At 38.0% G+C, this 19387-nt stretch overlaps 1 protein-coding gene across 7 annotated transcripts in view; it reads left to right on the top strand.

Annotated features, from left to right (window-relative positions):
* Positions 1-18612, top strand: part of OFD1 (OFD1 centriole and centriolar satellite protein) — a 35043-nt gene extending 16431 nt beyond the window's left edge. For 5 of the 7 annotated variants that reach the window (XM_069770365.1, XM_069770362.1, XM_069770367.1 and 2 more), the window contains 8 exons: positions 861-1472; positions 6050-6182; positions 10657-10757; positions 14264-14383; positions 15489-15640; positions 16581-16736; positions 17365-17435; positions 18419-18612. In XM_069770365.1, the coding sequence (XP_069626466.1) occupies positions 861-1472; positions 6050-6182; positions 10657-10757; positions 14264-14383; positions 15489-15640; positions 16581-16736; positions 17365-17435; positions 18419-18464 (1391 nt within the window). In that variant the 3' untranslated portion in view covers positions 18465-18612. Of the gene's footprint in view, positions 1-860; positions 1473-6049; positions 6183-10656; positions 10758-14263; positions 14384-15488; positions 15641-16577; positions 16737-17364; positions 17436-18418 lie in introns of all 7 variants that reach the window. The other 2 variants (XM_069770366.1, XM_069770364.1) reach the window with 2 other exon arrangements.
* The last annotated feature ends 775 nt before the right edge of the window (positions 18613-19387 follow it).

The raw sequence follows: 19387 nt of genomic DNA, 5'->3' as shown, positions 1-19387 counted from the left end.
TTAATCTAAAAATATGGAATTAAATTCTGCAATGGTTATACATTGTATACAGCATGTTTTGCACCATAGTTCAATATATGCAGTATTTTATTCACTAGACCAATGTGTACCTTTTCATATATGGTACAAGTATCGGTACCATTTGGAATTGGAAATTTGTTAGTGTCAAAATAGCAAATATATATTTTAATTAAATGACTGAAAGTACTGCATGGACTTTTATTTTGCATCAGAGTTAAGGATGTAATTGAACAAACATTTATGTAGAATAAAAATAAGTTGGTGGTTTTGCTGAGAAAGATACAGCCCTATAGATTGGTCTTTTGGGCTTGCTGAAGCACATACAAGTGCAAGCCAAGAAGCAGACAGCCCTGAAACATTCAATTTAACTGACAATTTTGGAGAAGTACTTTGTTTTTTTAAAAACAACAATTTGTCTCCAGATTTCTTTTTTTATCTAAATAGAAGGAAGCTGTTAAGACTTGTGGCCTGCCCTGTGTCCCTCACCTTTTAACAGTGTGATTGGATATAATGTGTCCAAAGTGGTGATGTTTTAATTTTTATTCATTTCTTTAAACGTAATTTAAGCAATAACATTGTAGAGGGCATAGTTCAGGTAGTTGTACACGGAAGGATTATATAATAAAAAAATAATATCAGCGATGATTTGCAGCTATGCAAACTGTGCATTGAAAATACATTTAAGTCAAACCATTAAATTCTCACAATTGAGCCAATCCCATGTTAAAATAATTTTAATCAAACTGATATTTACATGCTGTGTTTTACTGTTTCTGTTTCATTATGGGTCTCCCTCTCTCACTCTTTACTGTCACTCACTTTCTCTTGCTATCTTTTAGCTCTAGAAAATGAAGTGTATCGGAATCCAAAGCCTTCACTTGTTGATCGCTCTGTCCTTGACTTCACTGGTGACAGAATTGTACCTCATGATATTTATGTGGATAGCACATTCCTAAAGAATCAGGTTATGACTGATGTGATGAAGGTAAACGCTGTGCCAAGATTTGGCTATCAGCAGCAGTTACAGCCACGCAGTGCTTCTCCAGATTCTGACCTAGAGTGTATGGCACAAACCTGGGCTAGAATAAAAGAACTAGAAAAAGAGGCAGAGTATTTGGAAGAAGCCTACAGGAACTATCAACACAGAGTCATGCAGGATGCAGCTGCAAGCAGAACGCCAAGAAAGATGCAGTCTCCTTTACTCCTACAGTGTGCTGTTAGTAGACCTCCCGTGACAACCCAGCATGAACTTCTAGAGGATAATCCCAGCTCCCAGCGCTCCCCCCTGCACAGTCCAAGAGGTGAAAAACACATCAAAAAATCTGGGCAGGTTGAGGTCTTTAAAAATCCCTTAACACCACCGTGCAGAGGAGCGTCTTCTTCAAGACGCCTTTCTTCTACTCCCATTTCGAAATTGGAAAGAGATCTCGGTAACAAGAAAACTTCAGATGGTAAGTCACAATTTTTAATCTGGTGTTGTATTCGGCTTTTACTTACTGTTCTTCTTGCACTATGGGAAAAGAAAGATTTAGTAGTGGTAGTCTTTCACTTATTGGTTATTTGCTAAGAGGCAGGAGAAGTCAGAGACAAAATATGCTAGCTGCTTGGAGTATTGCTTCTTCATGGAAACAAGTACTGGAGAAGTACGTTGAGGGAGGCTAAACATACTGCACTTAGTTCAGGTAGCTTTATAGAGAAGACTACGCTATATAATTCAATACAGGTGTAACCTTATGATGTGCAGTTTCATTCAAAAGTTGCTATGAAGTATAACTACGTTGTAACATTAACTGTAATTTCCCAGGTTTAATAACCCTCCCTCTGTATTCCTATCCTTTCATTTAGCTATTGTAGTTAATGTGTGCAGCAGAAGGCTGCTTTGTCTGGCTTCTCTTAAATTGAGTTTTCCAGTCTGAAAGGTCCAGATTTGCTTTTCTTTTTTCTTTTTTTTTGCTGTGACATCTTTATCAAATGTTCCTGAGCAATTGTGAGAGGGAGGGGATTAGTGTTTGGTCATGATTGGAAAATTGTAATTTGCTATTAATTTCACAGTGTCATATAATTACTTAGTTGGTTTTTTTGAAGGGGCAGTACTCAGAAAAGCAAGCAAAATAGAAAAGAATTGAAAATGAAAAAAACATTACACTGTTTCAAATCTGCAGTAGGTCTGCTTCTTGAGTCATGCAATTCTTGTCACCCTAGCTCAAAGTGGTTTTAACAGGATGAAAAAAGAGACAGTACCAAAAAAAAAAGATAATCATCAACTTCTGCATGAAGGAAGGTTAAATACAAGAAGGGCAGCTTAGTTTGGAAAAGAGTTGGCTGAGGTGGGCTGTGGCAAATCTGGAAAGCAATGAGTGATGTGGAAAAGGTGAAAAGGGATCAATAAATCACTGCTTCACAGACCCCAGAATCCTGTGAAATTGCAAGGAAAGAGGTGGAAGTACTTTTTCATACCATGAGTAAGTTGTGGAATTTATTGCTTCTGTGGCAACAAGTGTAGATGCAGGAATAAAACTGCCCTGTCAGGAGGACCCAAAAAAGTATTGATTGAGGAAAGGCTGGGGTGGGTGTTGCCAGAAGTAAGATTTAAGTATTCTCCTTTTTTAACTTTAGTTTTGTTTAGTTATGGGCACTGCTAGAAACAGGTTACAAACAGTCTGATCTATTGACGCTGTCCCTGTGTTTCTGCATGTAGAATGTCATGCTCTGTTACTGAAAACATATTTGAGAACTTGAACTTCCAAAGCAGTCTTTTACGTTTTAAGTTTTCTCTGTCAGCTTCTGTATAAAGTACCTACAGGCTATTTAATACTGCACACACACACAAAATCTTCCATAAAAGTAGGGTTTTGTTGTAAAATCAGGAAATGTAAAAATTAAAGCTGTGTGCGTAACCTTAACAATCCTTCCTGTCTTTGTACCTGTCACAAGCTAGTTACGTGATGGCTGATTTCTTTTTTCCATTGGATCTGTTCTTTGCTTAATGCACAAGACTGACTTGTTCTGGAGACGGATAAGAGCTGAATAACAGAGGGCATTACCTGACTTAGGTGTTACAGAAAATGAGCGCTATGTAAGTGTAGGAGGCTGGGTTACAACTAGTTGGTTATGTTCTCAAGGTAAACTGATGCAGTACTTGCCCCAGTAAGCATGGTATCTTCAGTGCTAATGTGCTGTGGAGTGATTTATCTGCTTCCAGTTAGATTCCTTCCCCACTGATAAGTCACTTCCATTTCAAGAGTCTTCTGAGGAGGAGTGCTGTTATTGGTATATATGTTATCCTTTGTGCTAGAGATGGCTGAAGCACCAGATTTGTTTTTGCTAGAAAACCATAAGTCATTCTGGAAGCTTCCATGGAGCTTTTCAGTGCTGTTGAAGATGCCAGTCTGAACAGCTCAGAATAAATTTTAAGAGCTAAAAGCTATCATGCGCGTGAGTCTGAGATTTGTTTTTCCTTTAAGTGAGGTATACCTCAGTGACAGCTCCAGCTTAGTCATCAGCACGTCTTCCTTCGAAGGATGAAAGGAAGAAGTGTGTCCTCCTGTAAAATACTTGTAGTTGGCAGATCTAGCAGCTGCTTTACTGCATAATCTGCCAATGGAAGGGTATGTGATTTTCTCTCTTCCTTTAAATTAGCTCATTTTGACTAGTTTTCAATTAGCATTTGACTGTTTTCCTTCCCAAGCCCATGCATGTTGGACATCTTTCAGGCTTTGACTTTCTACTGGGAAGGAGTAAGCCCATTTCTTTAAGAGCAACTAAAAGTAGGACAGGAGCCTTTGCTGTTTTTCCCCTGCTTGCTGTCTCCAATATCGGGTATCGTGGTTTCAGCCCAGCCGGTAACAAAGCACCACGCAGCCGCTCGGTCACTCCCCTCCCATCCCGGCCACAGTGGGATGAGGAGAAAATATAAAGGCAGGCTCATGGGTCAAGACAAGGACAGGGAGGGATCACTCCCCACTTATGGTCACGGGCAAAAGACAGGCTCAACTTGGGGAAGAAACGAAATCAATTTCATTTACTACCAATCAAATCAAAACAAGGATTCTGAGAAGTAACCCCAAACTTTAGAACACCTTCCCCCCAGTCCTCCCTCCTGCCTGCCTCAGCGGGGAATGGGGGTTGGGGTCAGCTCGCCACACCTGGTCTCTGCCGCTCCTTCCTCCTCAGGGGGAGGAGGACTCCTCACACTCTTCCTCCACGAACTTCTCCAAGGTGAGTCCCTCCCGCGGGCTGCAGTCCTTCAGTCCCAGCCTGCTCCACAGAGCGGCGGCCATCTTGGGGGGCCTCCGCTCCCCTCCAGGGGCTGGGGGGGACAGCCTGCCGCCTCACCGCGGGCTGCGGGGGCATCCCCTCCTGCCTTCCTCCCTGACCTCGGTACCCACAGAGGGGTTCCTCTCCCGTTCCAATCCCCCACTCCCTGCAGGTTTCCCCTCTTAAATCTGCTCTCCCACCCGTGTTTCCACTGTCCCTGAGGGGCTCGGCCTGGGCCAGAGGCGGGTCCGGCTTGGAGCCGGGGGAGCTTCCAGCAGCTTCTCACAGGAGCCGGCCCTGTGGACCCTACCCCGTTACCAAAAAACCCTGCCACAAACCCATAACATCGGGCCAGTAATATGGATCAAGAAACAGTCACAGACAGGATACTGTGAGCCAAAGACCTCAGCTATTTGTCTTTTAGTAGAAAATCATTAAGTTCCATCCTAGATGATTTCTAAATAGTAGTAGGCTGTAGTAAATTATCATATGAGCTGGCTGGTGTGCCACCTGTGTCCTGACGTGCAGTATGTGTTATGCTGAGGGGGAGCATGCATTAAGTACTACATGCTGTTCTCGTCCATTTGCTCTGCATGTGAAAATTTGACAGGTTACATTATGAAAAGATTGGATGTGGGTGTGCTGAGGGTTCACATCACGAACAGGTACTGCTGATACAAGAGTATGACGTAACTGCTGGGTCCTGTTCTGTTAGCGCTCAGCTTCCTTAGAGGATGTTCACCTCTGTTGGATGGGCATAAGGGCTGTCTGGAGATAAAAATCCATGGGCAACCCCTAGTCTGAAGCATCCTTACTTCTGCAGTGTGACGTGTGCCATGAACAGGGTGCACTTCTATGTGACCACCTGAAAGAACTTCAGGTATAGGAGTGTTAATAGTGGCTTTTCGTCTTATCTTTTGAGCCAGATTAGCACTGACTACAGTAAAAGTTATTTGGTCAGTAAAGAGAAGAAAAACAGCAGTGCCTGCTTACTGAGTGAATACCATATCTTGTGGAAAAAATAATAATTCATAGTCTAATAATGAAAGACCTGTGCCGCTGCACAGGAAGGGAAAATTAAGATTGCAAAGCAAAATTTAACCAAAGTGCTGGGCTTTGCAAGTTTGATTAAAAGCCTTTTTAATGCAGGGGTTTTGTTTTTTACCTTGGTTTCTTAGGAAACTCAAGACTTCTCTAGTCATACTGTCTGTTTCCTTCCCTGATAACTTTACAGCTATTGGTAAGAGGATAAAATCTTAAAAGATTTTCTTCTTTGCTTCATCACGCATTTTCACAAATCCGTAGAAATTGAAACCTCCAGGTTAAATTTCCTAATGAAGAATGACCTTTGAGAGACCTCAAGCATTATCTTTTGCTGGCTACTAAGCACATCCCTAGCTTGAAATCCAGGTCCATAAATGTTTCCTCTAATGCCCAACATGGGAGAAATTATTTGGTGTTTGGCAGAGGGGCTGCTGTTTGTGTGGAACATGGATGTATTACAAGGTGATCATAATCATAGGCTTTGTGAGGAGTAAGTTTATGATGTGAAGGCCTGTAGAGGAGAATTCCCATACACGAGAAGTAAAAGAAAAAAGAAAGAAAGAACCAGTACAAGAAAGTTCATGTTAAGATCTGGATATTAGTTGACCTATAGTGGTGGTGCTGCCTGCACAGTCCAATTATGCATGTGTTGTAAAAACCAGCCTTGTCCGAGAAATCGTAGGACAGATAACTGACTAATACAAATTGTGGGATTTTTATTCTGCAGACATCAGCGGCTCATACCTTGCCTCTTCACAGCAGAGTGTTGACCAGGTGCTTTCTCCTATTTCAAAGCCACGTCTACTTTCATCTTCTGAGTCTGTTTCTTCCTCACCATCCAGTCGTGGCCAGAAAATCAGGTAACATTGTTTACAAAGCAATATTTTTAACCTGCTTTTTAAAGAAACATCTAACTGTTCATGGCAATAGCTGCTTTTACGATTCAAGTAAGCCATTCCTTTTGTGAGAACTTTTCTAAAGATGGATAAGGATTTCCATTCTTGAATATCATGCCGAAAGAGGAACTTAGCTATAAAAAAACCAAACACTCCACCTTCTCCCAAATCCAAAAACCTTTGGCAAATATGATTTGACATTTTCACCTCTGTTAAATTTGTGCTTCCCTACAGTGCAAAGTTACGTGCAGTGAAATACTTAAACTTCAAGTCCATTGGAAACTTCAGATGAATGCAACATTTAAAAAAAAAGTCTTGTCCTATGACAAAGTAAAACTTGATTTACAGTGTTCTGTAAAGTAATTTCACTGTTGTAGTTGAGCAAGGATGAAAGGTTATTCCAAAGATTCCCTCTGTTGGGGAGAAATGGTAATGGCAGCACTAGCTCCAGAGCCTAAAAAATCCACTGCCATGGAAAAAGTGCTAGGCAATGGACTAAAAAGCCTAGAGAGTGAGAATGTGAGGCATCCTAAGCGCATGTCGCTTTAATGCAGATGTAGCAAACTGATAAATACCCATCACTGAAACTTAGCTCAAATTCTGCTGTTCAAGGATATTAATTAGTGTTTAGAACTGTGCTTCTCGGCACTTTGTTTGTGCTACTTAACAAATGTAAGTATGGCTTTGTTACCACGTGTGGCTTCAAAGATAGAAGGTGGTTCATTTGGTGTGCACTGTCACCAGTAAGGCACACCTGACAAATACAAGTCATACAAAGTTTAGATGTTCCTGGGCTCAGGTCAGGCTGATTTACTTTGCTGGTTTTCAGACTACTGTAGATATCTCTGTAGATATAGCTCTAGATTTAACAATAAACTTTTGCTTTTGTCCTTCTTTGGTTTTCTATTTTTCATGTGTCGGAGTTCTGACAAACTGTTGAGAGCAAGGTGTGGTGTGATCCTTGTATTTCAAGAGAGCTGCAAGTTCTGCAGCACTTGAAATCTATTGTATCAGTGTAGACCTTATTTTTCATTGTATTTCCTTACACAGCAGACCACTTCCAGACAGCTGAATGAAAGATTCATTATTAATAAATAAATATTCTGTTAATCACTGATTTCAGAAAACATGTTTTCTAAAAGTTTCCTAAAAATGTAAAATCTGCTGTTTAACTCAGATTTACTTTTAGGAACCACTGACTTGCATGCCTATGTATAATATCTATGAAAAAAATCTTATTTTTTAAACATGTGAGGAATGCTGACATTGTAGACTGATTTGAGAACAAACTTCATTTCAGAAGACAAAATTGGGTCTTTAGAGGAGTAAACTTCTTTTCTCAATGACTTGAAATTATTTTTCAAGAAAAAGGTAAAACTACAAGCTCATCACAAATTCCTGTCCGAAGTAGTGATAATCTCTCATCTATCCCATATTAGAACAGGCCATTTGCATATGCTTGATGTTCAAAAGCTGTTGAGGTTATATTTAATGCACACAAAAACCCCTAGTAAAAAAAAGGCCACTAATTCCTTGACCAAAGCTATGTCTCTTTTATTGTGTCTATTTTTCACATCTGTGATCTGACTGATGAGCTTTTGCTGATTGAAGCTCAGTAGTTTCTGGTGCCTGTTTAAGTATTTAAATCAAGGCAGTTGTACATTCTCACTTCATTCATTAACAAGCTGTAACGCTAACTTTTTTCTTCTTCTCTGAAGAGCTTGTTCATGTGCCTGTAACTGTTTTCAGAATAGGAATCTCCAGTCTCCTTTACATGTGGGAATGGGTTGGGTAGCAGAACTTTTTCTCTTTTCCCTTGTTTTTTTTTAAGATCTCTTTTAAGTAAATTAATAACTTGGCAAAATTAAGCTGCATAAAAATGACTTCTCTTTCCTCTCGGTATTTCCTATTTCCATGTATGAAATTCTTCTGTTCTTAATGGTCGCTGGTGCTTCTACTCTCTAAAACTGAGAATCCTGAATAGGTGTCTTCAGAAAAAGCTTAAGTATTTAATTTTTAATGTTTCTTTCCTAAAAAGAGACACTTGAGTTGGCCTTAAACTGTTAGCCATAATTCCAGATTTGATGGCTGAAGAAGGACAGCTTGTCCTGGGGCAGGTCTAGCAGGCATTCATAGGCTTTTTTTATTTTGTTGTTATCAAATCCTCAATGTACATTTAATCTAGAGAGGGTCTTTTTTGTGGTTAGAATTTGGGGAGAGCCTTTATGTTCTTGGCCTTGAAAAGAAGCTGTTGGGATTCCTAGGGACCATGAGGTTAGTTCCTTTAAGTGGCTGTCTCTTCTTTCCCTGCTCATTCACATTTCCTACAGTATTTCTCAGATTTCCTGTAATCCTGTGACAGACCTTACAAAGTGAAGGTTGAATGTTAACCTGCATGTTAAGGTGATATGGAAAAATGCTCTAATACTGCGAGGGACCGTACTTCTTTGAAGGATGTTGTAGAGTCCATGCTGCCTGAAGAGTGAACAGTATAAACAAGTTGTGTTGCAGAGAACAGGCCAGGGTCTGGGCAGGCAGCTCTGGCTTGTAATTGCTTTCTTGGGTTCCTTGTGACAAAGCAAGAGTATGAGGTCCCAATAATTTTCTTGAACTTGCTGCTTTCCCAAGACTTTCTTAAAGGGAAAACATTCTTTTGATGAGTATTTTTTTTTTAATTTCTTGTGCCTTGGACTGTTTTCTGTTACATAAAATATTTCAGAAATGCATGTGTGGGCTTTTCCAGTTATTTACTCTCATTATTAGGCAAATGCCAGATCATTGATGTGTATTGTGGGATTAGTTTATGACCTGTAGATTTTAAGTGGCAATGGGAACTTCTTTAAAAGGAAAAGAAAAGAAAATATGATGCTGTAACACCAGCAAGCCATTACAAGTTAGACCTCTGTCAGTGGGGAAGAACAATTGCTTCTGTGACTACAGGAGCTCTTTGTTTATTTATGTTTGAAGATATGAGTGGTATGAAGGAAGCCAATAAACATAGACAGGAAGACTAGAATTATGAGGCAGATTATTATCTAAACCATTCCTTTTTTTGTTTAGGGCTGAAGAAACCAATTGTGAGGGGTGTTACCAGTTTTGGGCTAAAAAAGTAATTTCGGACATTAACAAAATAGTTTAGATGATGGTGGTTGTTTTTTGTTTAAGCTTTAGTGGTAATTCTAAGCATAACTCATGCAATTTAATCATTTGGTGTTGATTGGCACACCAGTACTGTTTTATGGAATATTGACATTAGGTACAGTCTGGGGTTTGGTTGCCAACTTTGTATGATGGAATGAATTTTGAAAACTCTTTGGAAATACATGTGTTTATTTGTCTTCATGAGGCAGACCTCTTCAGTTTGCTGAATCTGAGGCAGTGTATTGACTCTTTCTAGCAGTGTTGCAGGACTGTTATTGAAGAAAGTGGCATGCATGTCCTTGAACCTTGCATCCTTGACAATTATTTAACACTTAACCATTTCTGTGAAGGAAGGACTAAAAACATGAAGTAGACTTCCAAAAACTTGAAGTTCCATTTGCTCTGTCATATTTAATTTACAGGGTATTTTTCCCCACTGACGTTACTGAATTATCCGTTCTGACAATGCAGATTTATTCATTTGTTCCCCAGACTGACATTTTTTTACTGAACATGTCTCATTGTGGGGGTATGTGTTGTTTGTTCTCCACTTTTGCCCCACAGAAGACCTGAATTCCTTAGAAATTGTAAGCACAAACACATTTATGCCATGGTGAAGAGCACGAGCTGGTGTGAAGTAAGCCCCTTTATAAAGTGCTGCTGCTGAATTTCATTAGTGACCTGCACTCCTTTTGCTGTTCTGGTTCTGGTCAGAGTTTAGTAGCTGGGTCATGTGGGAGATATTGTTCTTTCACATTATCTTTCTGATGAGATAAACAAGGGCAGTAAACTCATTTTTCATAGAACCCAGATTTTCACCCCTGCATGTATGTTTTGCCAGACATCTAATACACCTCAAACACATCTGTTAAGATGACATCACAGTGTGAATTAGACTAACACAGAGCCTAAAAAGGCAAATTTCTTAATTTTAGTTGACTAAGTGTCACATTTCATTGTATTTCTCCTTTTTTTCTTTTTCTTCCTCCTTTCTATGCCTTTTGAGAGTGTATCTTGTTTTAATGTAATGCCTTTATGTCATATATAGGCCTTGGGGAAAGGCTGCAGGGAGATGACTATCAGAGAGATGGAGCTGACTTTTGGTAAAAGTTAGAGAACTGTATTTAAATACCTTAACTTTTGAGTCAGAAAGTTACAGCATTTTGGTTGCATGGTTTTTACGTTTGGTTTAGTCTGTTGCTAAGCATGTGAGTAATCCTTGTATTTAAATCTCAGCTATTTGCTTAAAAGTTTAGCATTTCTATTTGTTAAATTATGTTCTTCCTTCTTCTTTCAGACTTCATAACGAAAGAACAGATAAACAAGATTTCAGTGATATCCCCAAACCAGAGAAACTAATGTATGAGGACCTTGAAGAATGCATTTCTTCTCTTGAATGTAAGTTTTAGTGGATTTTAGACAGTTTGTTTAACACCTTATGGCTTAACAGTTGTAAGACAATTGTCTTCACAGTTTAACACTGTAGCTGGAGAGAAAAAATTCTGACTGTTGTTGGAAATAAAAACAAACTGTCTCAGATGATAGGGGATTAATTTTCTTCATATCTGCATCATTAGAGGAGAAGGGTTTGTAGTAGTAAGTAGAGACTGAAATCAAGTTGGCTCTGAAATTTGGGAACATACTTTTTGTTCAGAAATCTTGCATAACCTTGTGATTAATGCATGTAGGTCTGACAGTTGTTTCAGAATGTTTTAAAATTGTGTAGGATTATTTTTTTTTAAACAGCAAAGTGTACTAGTATATGAACTAACTTGAGGCTCTATTGTATTTGCTGCGTAAAGTAAATCTCCAAGGAGTGTTCATCATGGGCCAATATCAGAGCAGTATTACTAGATGATGTTAATTCTGAAGATAAGTTTCTATAGCCATTACATATACTCTTGTTGATTTTTCCTTCAATAACTGAGGCTTCAATAATATGAATTAGAAGTTACTTTAGAAGTGTGTGTAAATGTGTGAAGAACACTTGCAATTATGTCATTAATCAGCATCTCTGAGTAGTTTTGGAACATATGGTTCAGTTACTGAAACATGAATTTTATTGTAATTGTTTTTTTTCTCTGAGGTCAGCATTTTGTTTACTTACATTTCTGTTCTCTGTTGATTGGAGGAAGAACTTTGTCGTTACGTGGTGTTTTGTATTGTGTGCTATAAAGCGTTTCCCTCTATATGCTGCAGTCAAGCCTGCAGGGTCAGTTTTCAAAAAATTTTAGTTTAACTAAGGTACTGTAGAAAGAGGAGGATAATAAAAGTTAATGCACTTCATAGCCATTTGTATATGGAGAGAGAAATAGAAGCACAGTTACTGGCTTTATTTCCTAGTTTTTCAGCATTTGAGTGACATCTTAATGTTGGACCTGAGCAGCCATATCTCCCATGAAACTGGGGGTTTAAAGCAAGTGAAATTGTCAATGAGAAAGATGTGAACAGCAAGCTAAACACCTTTTCCGTTTCCAAATTTTGTTAGGTCTGTAAAGTCTTGAGACTGGGGGAGATATGTCATGGGGTGGTACAATTAAATTCATAGTTGGTGAAGAGATTATAATTATTGTATGGGAGAGTTAGAATCACTGATTTAAAAGAAAATACCCGTAATTGGTGTGAGTCTTTTCCTAGGTCTAAGAATGGCTTGTTCTTTTGGTTGTGGTTACCTCATATGGAAGATGGAGTGATGCCCTTGCTCACTCTCCTGAACCTGTGAGAATATGGCTTTCAGTATTTTAAAAACCAACCAACCAACCAAAAAAGATAGTTTGTTTAAACAGCAAATGTGCTGATAGTGTTTAGTGATAACTAGCAGAAGCTGATGACTCATCTATGCATCTCTGTGAAGTTTTACTCAGTACATTTGTTGGTTTTTAATTTACCTCATTTAGTTTTCTTTTTATAAGCTTTAAATGCATTATTTGAGTGTGAACTGAGCCTGTAGCTACTAATGGTTTTTACTTATATTTTAATTAGATTTAGATTTATTTGTTTAATTTCGTATTAGAGACTTTTAGGAATACATTACATATTTCACATTTATTTTATCACATTTAAGAATAGACTGGCATTTTCTTGGCAATTAGGCCTGAGTAGATGCTGTGTCCAAGTAAGTTAACCACTGTATCAGACATGTGGTAGTACTTTAAGGGTTTGCATATGCTGATGATTTCTCAATCAACAGTAATTCAGTTGGGTCAGACTGCATCAAAAGATAATCTCAGTATGTAGAATGAAATCAGAATGGCTAACAATGGGAGAAGGTAACCCAGGATGAATTGGAGAGGGAATAAAAATGTAAAATCTAAAAAGTAAATGTAGAATAAGATATAATGAAGGAAGAAGTTGATAAGAGTAGAAAAAAACCAATGGAGTGAAGGAGATACCAGAAAATGTGGAAGCATTTTAATCCAACTGTGAGTAAGCTTTGGCAAGAAAAGATTGGAATTTCTGTTGGCAGTAATAGCTTTTAATTGATGTGCTCGTGTTAAGGAAATAATGCATCTTTTGCTGTCTACCCTTACCTAAAGGAGTGAAGGTGTACAGAGTATTACTTTTTTTTCCTTTGCAGAAGGGTTAATGTAAAGATGTTTTGTACTATATTGGTTTGGGTTTGGGTTGGTTGGTTGGTTTGTTTGTGTAGTTAGCAGACCTTTGGAAGTTAGATAGAATACTTAACAGGAACCTATTTGTGAAAGGATTTTTTTGATTATTTAAATATTACATACCCTGAAACATACTGATGCCTCATATGTAAATTATGTTGTTGTTGATAAGGTTATAATTTAAACCTACAGTTAAAGAGAGAGCAAAAAAACAGAATAGATTTTCTTTTGAGTGTGATAACCCATTATTATTTTGGTCTTACATATAAGACGTATATCGAATTTACTTTCCTAGGCGAAGCTGCTAGGAATTCCTGTTGCTTTTGTAAGAAACTGAAAACATTCTCATAACTTTGCTAGACTGACAGTTTTAAAGAAATTTTCTGTTGTGCTTTCATCTATACTTCCTTTAAAAGAATTTTAATTTAAAGAGATCCAGACCATTCTGAGAGAGAGGCTGATCGGTTTGGGTGTCTTGTTTTTCTTCATGCAAAATATTTCAGTTTTATTATAACATGGAAAAGAAAAATGCTTGAAACCTTGATAATATTTGAAGGCTGGGAAATTGATATTTTCTAAATGTTTACCCAAAACTTAAGGAGGTGTATAGGGTATCTGCACTATCTTACACTAAATGCTTAGAAAAATGGTCCTGTGTATTTCAGGTTGGCTACCTAGAGATAATGGCTACATGTGACCTTTTATCTCTTTTTGTGTTCTCCCATAAAACTGAGATAATAGAAGCAGTTGCGTGTCATAGCAGTGATCACAGAGGAAGTATAGTAGTTGTGTGTTTGTAAATTCAGCGCAGGGAGAAGAAAATATAATGTAGACTATCCAAGTTAGCAGCATCCATCCTATGCACTGAAGAAGGCAAGGATCCTAATAAAGAAATAGTATGTGATCGAAGCATTAGAGGTTGTTTTACGTGCATAGAAAGGGTAAGCTAAGCTTGGACATGTAATTTTTCTGTGACCTGTATCTTGATTATGTAAAGAAATGAAAAACATTTTGGTTTTCTGTTGTATATTTATTCATGAACCTGTTTTGGCTTTGCAAACAGATGTGTTCCAATAGCTAGTTTCAAAACTAACAATTCTGTAATTAAAGAAGCAAGTACAGCCTATGATAATTCTTAATCCTCAGGGAAATGGTCAAGGTGAAGGGAAAATGCTCAATTAGTACTGGTATTTATGTGTTCTAATTCAGCCATTCCCACACTTTGTGTCCATTGCTGTGCTCCACTATTGTAATTACAAAATAATGAAGCCATTGTTCAAATTTCTTCTCCAGATCAGGGGGACATTCCAGAGCAGTGTGAAAGTGATGCCTTGCATCCATCTGGGGACATCGTCAATGGAAACCATGTCACAGCCACTGTGCCCGCAACAGCCACTTCACTGCAGGACTTAAGTGAGTTCTCAGCTCAGAAACAAAAGTGAATACCCTTCTTAATGTCAAATGTATAAAACAAAAAGCCAATTATTTAACATTCTTTAGGTATGTATGCTGGTGTGATTGAAAAATTTTTCCCAAAGGGCTAATTATGTAATAAAGAGGAAGGAATGTTTTCTTTACTGTATGAGGATGACTTTTGCACCCTGGTTTTGGTTAAATTTGTTTTTAATTTAAACACTTTTGCTACCTGTCCCACTCCCCTGTCCAGCTTCTGGAGAGATGGTTTTGGTTTTTTCTTTTCTTTTTAGGATAATTATTAAATATTATTTCTGCTCTTGATAGAAATAAGACTTGAAGGGTTTTGGTTTGTTGGTTTGCTTGTTGTGGGGTTTTTTTGGTTTTTTTTTAAAGTATTTTAGGTACTCTTTGTCTAGATTTTTTTCATTTTTCTTGACTCTGTTTGCAAACTGTATTATCACAATGCTGTTTTAATTCTTTGCGTAGATGAGGATGGTTTCAGTGCACCATATGCTGCTTTTTAAATTGTTCTAGATAGAAGCATTATGATCATTTTTATTTAGAGAAGAGCTTTCTAGCTTCTAACAATTCCCAGTATATAGTTTGCCCGTCTAATTACTATCTGAATACTGTTCTCCTTACATAGCTTTTTATATACACTGGTCACATCAGCAGTATGTCCTGCAATAATTTCCAAAGGTTTTTTAAGTACTTTGCTTTATAGATACAAAGAATTGTATCCACCCATATTGCAGAGAGGGAAAGAATATAGCAACATGAACTTTAGGATAACAGAGATTTAATAAGAAAGTCCATGGTAGGAATGAGAAGTGCATAGAGAGGTTTGTCAACTCTCTGGCCTCTACTTTGGCTCTACCTTTTAACACTAGTGAGTCATGTACCAGACTAAAAATGTTTAGAGGTGGGAAGAAACATTACCAGATACCTAAGAATAACTTTAGTATATGTATAAACAATATATCCAGTTGTTTTTCATTTATTATTAATGTTATACATGAACCTGTTACTTATTTGTATGCTACTGTAGTAGAGTACTGAACTACGTAATTCAAATCACAGATGTTGAAATAATTTTTCACAGCGGTGCTGGATCAAAGACAGATTGAAGAACAGAATAGAGAAGTTGAGAAAAACTTAGAAGAAATGAAAGTAAGAGAAGAAAGGAGAGAGAAAGAACAACAGGAAACTTTGGAAAGAGAGCAAACAGAAGTGGAAAAGCTTAACAAAGAGGTGGTGATGTAGTGTTTAAGTATCTGACAGTAATGCAGCTTTGTAGTGCCATTTATTTTAGGATTGCTGTGTGTGTTACTTGGTTAAAAATAGCTTTTATTCTTTAAGTGGAAGTAGTAGAGGCTAAGTTCTTTTATGTACTTGTGCAATTAACCAGAGTCTTGCTAGAATTTCTCCATATGCCAAGTAACTTCTTCACAGGAAACAGATGCTTTTTCTTCCATGCTTCATGTAACTGGAAGCTACAGTTTCATGGCCAGAACTTAGAAGGCAGCTGAGCTGTCACGAGGCTATTGGAACAAGCGATACATTCGCTGTCTTTCTGGTCTGGACTGCTGCTGGTCAAACAACACCAGAACGTGTTCATGTCCATCTGTTCTTTAGCCTGTATCGGGGTATCTAGGGTACTTTCTTGGAAAGAGAAGTTATAAGGAGACCTTAAGGAGTTTGCTTAAATCCCTTTGAGCTGATGCGGCACGTGTTGAAGTAGTGTTCTGGACTTCTAGAACCTGTGTAAAACTTTTTTGCTCCCTCCCATTTTGTCTTCCTCTTCCAACCCTTAAATCTCGGTTTATTTATTTGATGCAGTGTAGTGGTACTGATCAGACATGCTCATGCTACCCTTCACACCAGCAAACTAGGCCCTTCCAGAAACTTGCATACCTGCGTCAGCTCATCTTCAGTTCACGTGTTGATGTCATACATAGAAGCCTCAGGCCTCTCAGACATCCAGACAGGGTTAGAGTGGGATTTCTTGAATGTTAACTTTTTGAATTGAAGCAATAGTTTAACATTTGATCTTGAACTGCATGTAACAAGTTTAATGCTGTTTAGACTGGCATGTTTTACTGAGGTTAACATGAAATCCTGTGTGTAGTGCAGGTATTCAGGTATTTTTCTTGAGCTGATTGGTATTTAATTTTGATTTTGTGTCTTAAAGCAGATCCAAGACTCAATGAAAATAGATGAAGATGAGGGAGTAAAACCTGAAGACAGTAATGCTGATGCTGAAGATAATGTAAAGGTTCCTACTCCAAATCCATTAGAAAAATACATGAGAATAATTCAACAGCACAGAGAGGAGGAACTGGCAACCAAGGTGATGATTATTCTCAAAACAGGGTCCCAAAAATATTGAATTTGTGTCTTGCTAAGTATGCTTAGAAGCTTTATGTAACAATCTGCAGAAATGAGTGTTTGGATTTGTATTGCAAAAATGTGTTGATTCAAAAGAAAAAAAACCTGAAAACTTTCTTCCATAAGGGTTTTGTTCTGGTATTCTGTGGGAGGGGGTTGGTTGGTTTGTTGCTTTTTTAGGTATTGGGACAGAATTTAAATTTAAATGTCCTCAATTTTTAGTTTAAACTGTGTTTAAATACAGTTTGAAACTCTGCATAGGTCAGTTTGTGTTCCACTAACACAACTGATGATTGATAGAATTTATCCTGGCAAAATGGAAAACTTGACCTGAACAGCTATGTACATGGGTGAACATTACTTCGATGAAGGAATGCAGCAGCATACTTTTGTTCAGACGTTATCCAAACCCGATCTTCCAAAGCATCGTTATTCTAGATGCAGTGTAGCACTTGTAGAAATAGGGTGGCTCCTTCAGAAGATTTTTATTTTCAGTTGGGTGCCATAAAATGCAGACACTATTATTAGAGTCACTTAAACCTTGACTTAAGAACCAGTTACAGAAAATGTATTCTCCTCTTGGTTGCCAGGATTCAAAAAAAGAAGAAATAGGAGAAGTATCACTTACAGAGGGACTTGTATCTAGTGAAAAGGATGACAGGTAAGGCTCATATATGACTGTTAATCACTTCTGTTACAACATATTAATAGTTACAGTTTGAAAGTGGTTGAGAGACATCTGCCTCCTTAAAAAGCAAAATACACTAGTCATCAAAAGCAAATGTGTTGGAAAAATTGAGGTTCCTTCCAGTTCTTATACAGGTAACTTTATGGACTGTATGGAATTCGGATCTGGGAATTACGTTCAAGGATCTGTTTCAATAGCTGTGGCAATTAGAACTTTTTATCTGCAACTGAGTAGCATCAGTTCCTTCACAGTGGGCTGAAGTATGAGGGGTTCTTCTTGGCTAATGACCCTGTGAAAGTTTGTCTGCGCTGCACCTTGCAGATAGTCTGTTATTAGCATGGAATCTAGCTTTGATTGATCAGTAGCATCATGGACTTCTAACAAACTAGTTCACACACTTTTTTCAGAGGTTACCACAGCCAGGGCATTTCCCCTGCTTCTCTCTAGACAGGGATAAATACAGATACGTAGTTTTTAGTTACTTGAGAGAAAAAAAAAAACAAACCGTCTATCAATATTGGAAGCTGTAGAAATGAAAATATATATAAGCAAAAAAAATGGAGCAGTTAAAGAAAAAAATTATAAATTGCTTACTGTAACCATAGTAATGATTCAGTATTACCAGGGCCTCTAAAGTGCTGTTTTACCTACCAGACCCTACCCTTGCGCTCATGAATTGGCATCTGTATAGTGCTCTTTTTCACTGGGTAAGCACTACAACAGTACTGGATAGATGATAGTACCGCTTTTTGATAGATTTGAGATAGCTTTCTGTTCATGAAGGCCCAAATCCTCATCTGTAAAGGCTTGCTGATTTCCTTCAGTTCACTGAAACAGCAAGAGAATTGCAGTGTGGGCAGTCTCTTAACTTTCTTTTAAAAACAAGTATTTTTATTTAAGATAAGAAACTACTTTGGGCTCATACCACTTTCTTTTCCCTCCTATCCTTAATACAGCACTGCAGGCATTTCTCATGGAGACATGGATGAAAGCTTCTGGTGAACAACAGTACTGAGTTTTACTAGTATTATTTTTTACAAAAAAAAAGTTTTTAAAGCAGCTTTCTGCCTGTAAAAAGTTGTAATAAATGTTAGGCACCAAGATTGCAGGCTATATAATTATAAATTAATAAAGCTGATCTTGAGTTGTCTCAGCACTTCAGTCATTGACTTCAAATAGCAAGCCCTGATGTGGTGTTAATCCAGGAGGCCCTTGAGTGGGGTGAGAGAAAGGACAAAGTGCAAAGAAATTAATCCGTATGTTCAGGTAAGTTGGCTTTGGCACTGAATTCCTATAAACTTGGACAGCTTTTCAAGTGGTGCTCCCCACGCCCCAAACCTTTCCCCTCCAACTGTTAGAACCTGTAGATTAAAGTAACCATGGGCAGGTAACAAAAAATTCAGTCATCATCACAGGTTTTTAAAGGTGTCCCGGGGAGAGCCTTGGCTTGCACAGCTTCAGAGAGCGGCGTGTGACAGACCCAAGCTGACTTGTTCCTTTTACTGCTACGGCAGGGGAAGCAAACACTTTCAAAAGCAGCCTTAGCTCATGTATCACCTTGTTGGCATTAACCAGCCCAGAACGGAGAGATTCAAATAAAAATGCTATTTAACTCATCTTTATTTAAGCTTTGTATTTTGTAGGTAGGTTATAGGCAAGATCATTAAACTTTATTTACAGTATAAAATACAGTATTTTTTTAATCAATGAAGTAATTTTAGGTGGCAGCATATATTACAACTTGCACCGCATTGGAGGCTGCTCATCTTGACCTCACTACAAGAACATGAAGCCAAGTTTGACAGAATTTAGGGGCAAAACCCAAAGCTCTATCTTGAATTCACTGGATGTTGAAACACGATGTACCAAAAACGTGACAGATACAAACTTTCCTTTAGGAATTAAGCTAAAATGTGATTTGGTGG

Source organism: Haliaeetus albicilla, chromosome 25, assembly GCF_947461875.1.
Source record: "Haliaeetus albicilla chromosome 25, bHalAlb1.1, whole genome shotgun sequence".
Classification (NCBI taxonomy): domain Eukaryota; kingdom Metazoa; phylum Chordata; class Aves; order Accipitriformes; family Accipitridae; genus Haliaeetus; species Haliaeetus albicilla.
This window is presented reverse-complemented; position numbering and strand designations above follow the sequence as displayed.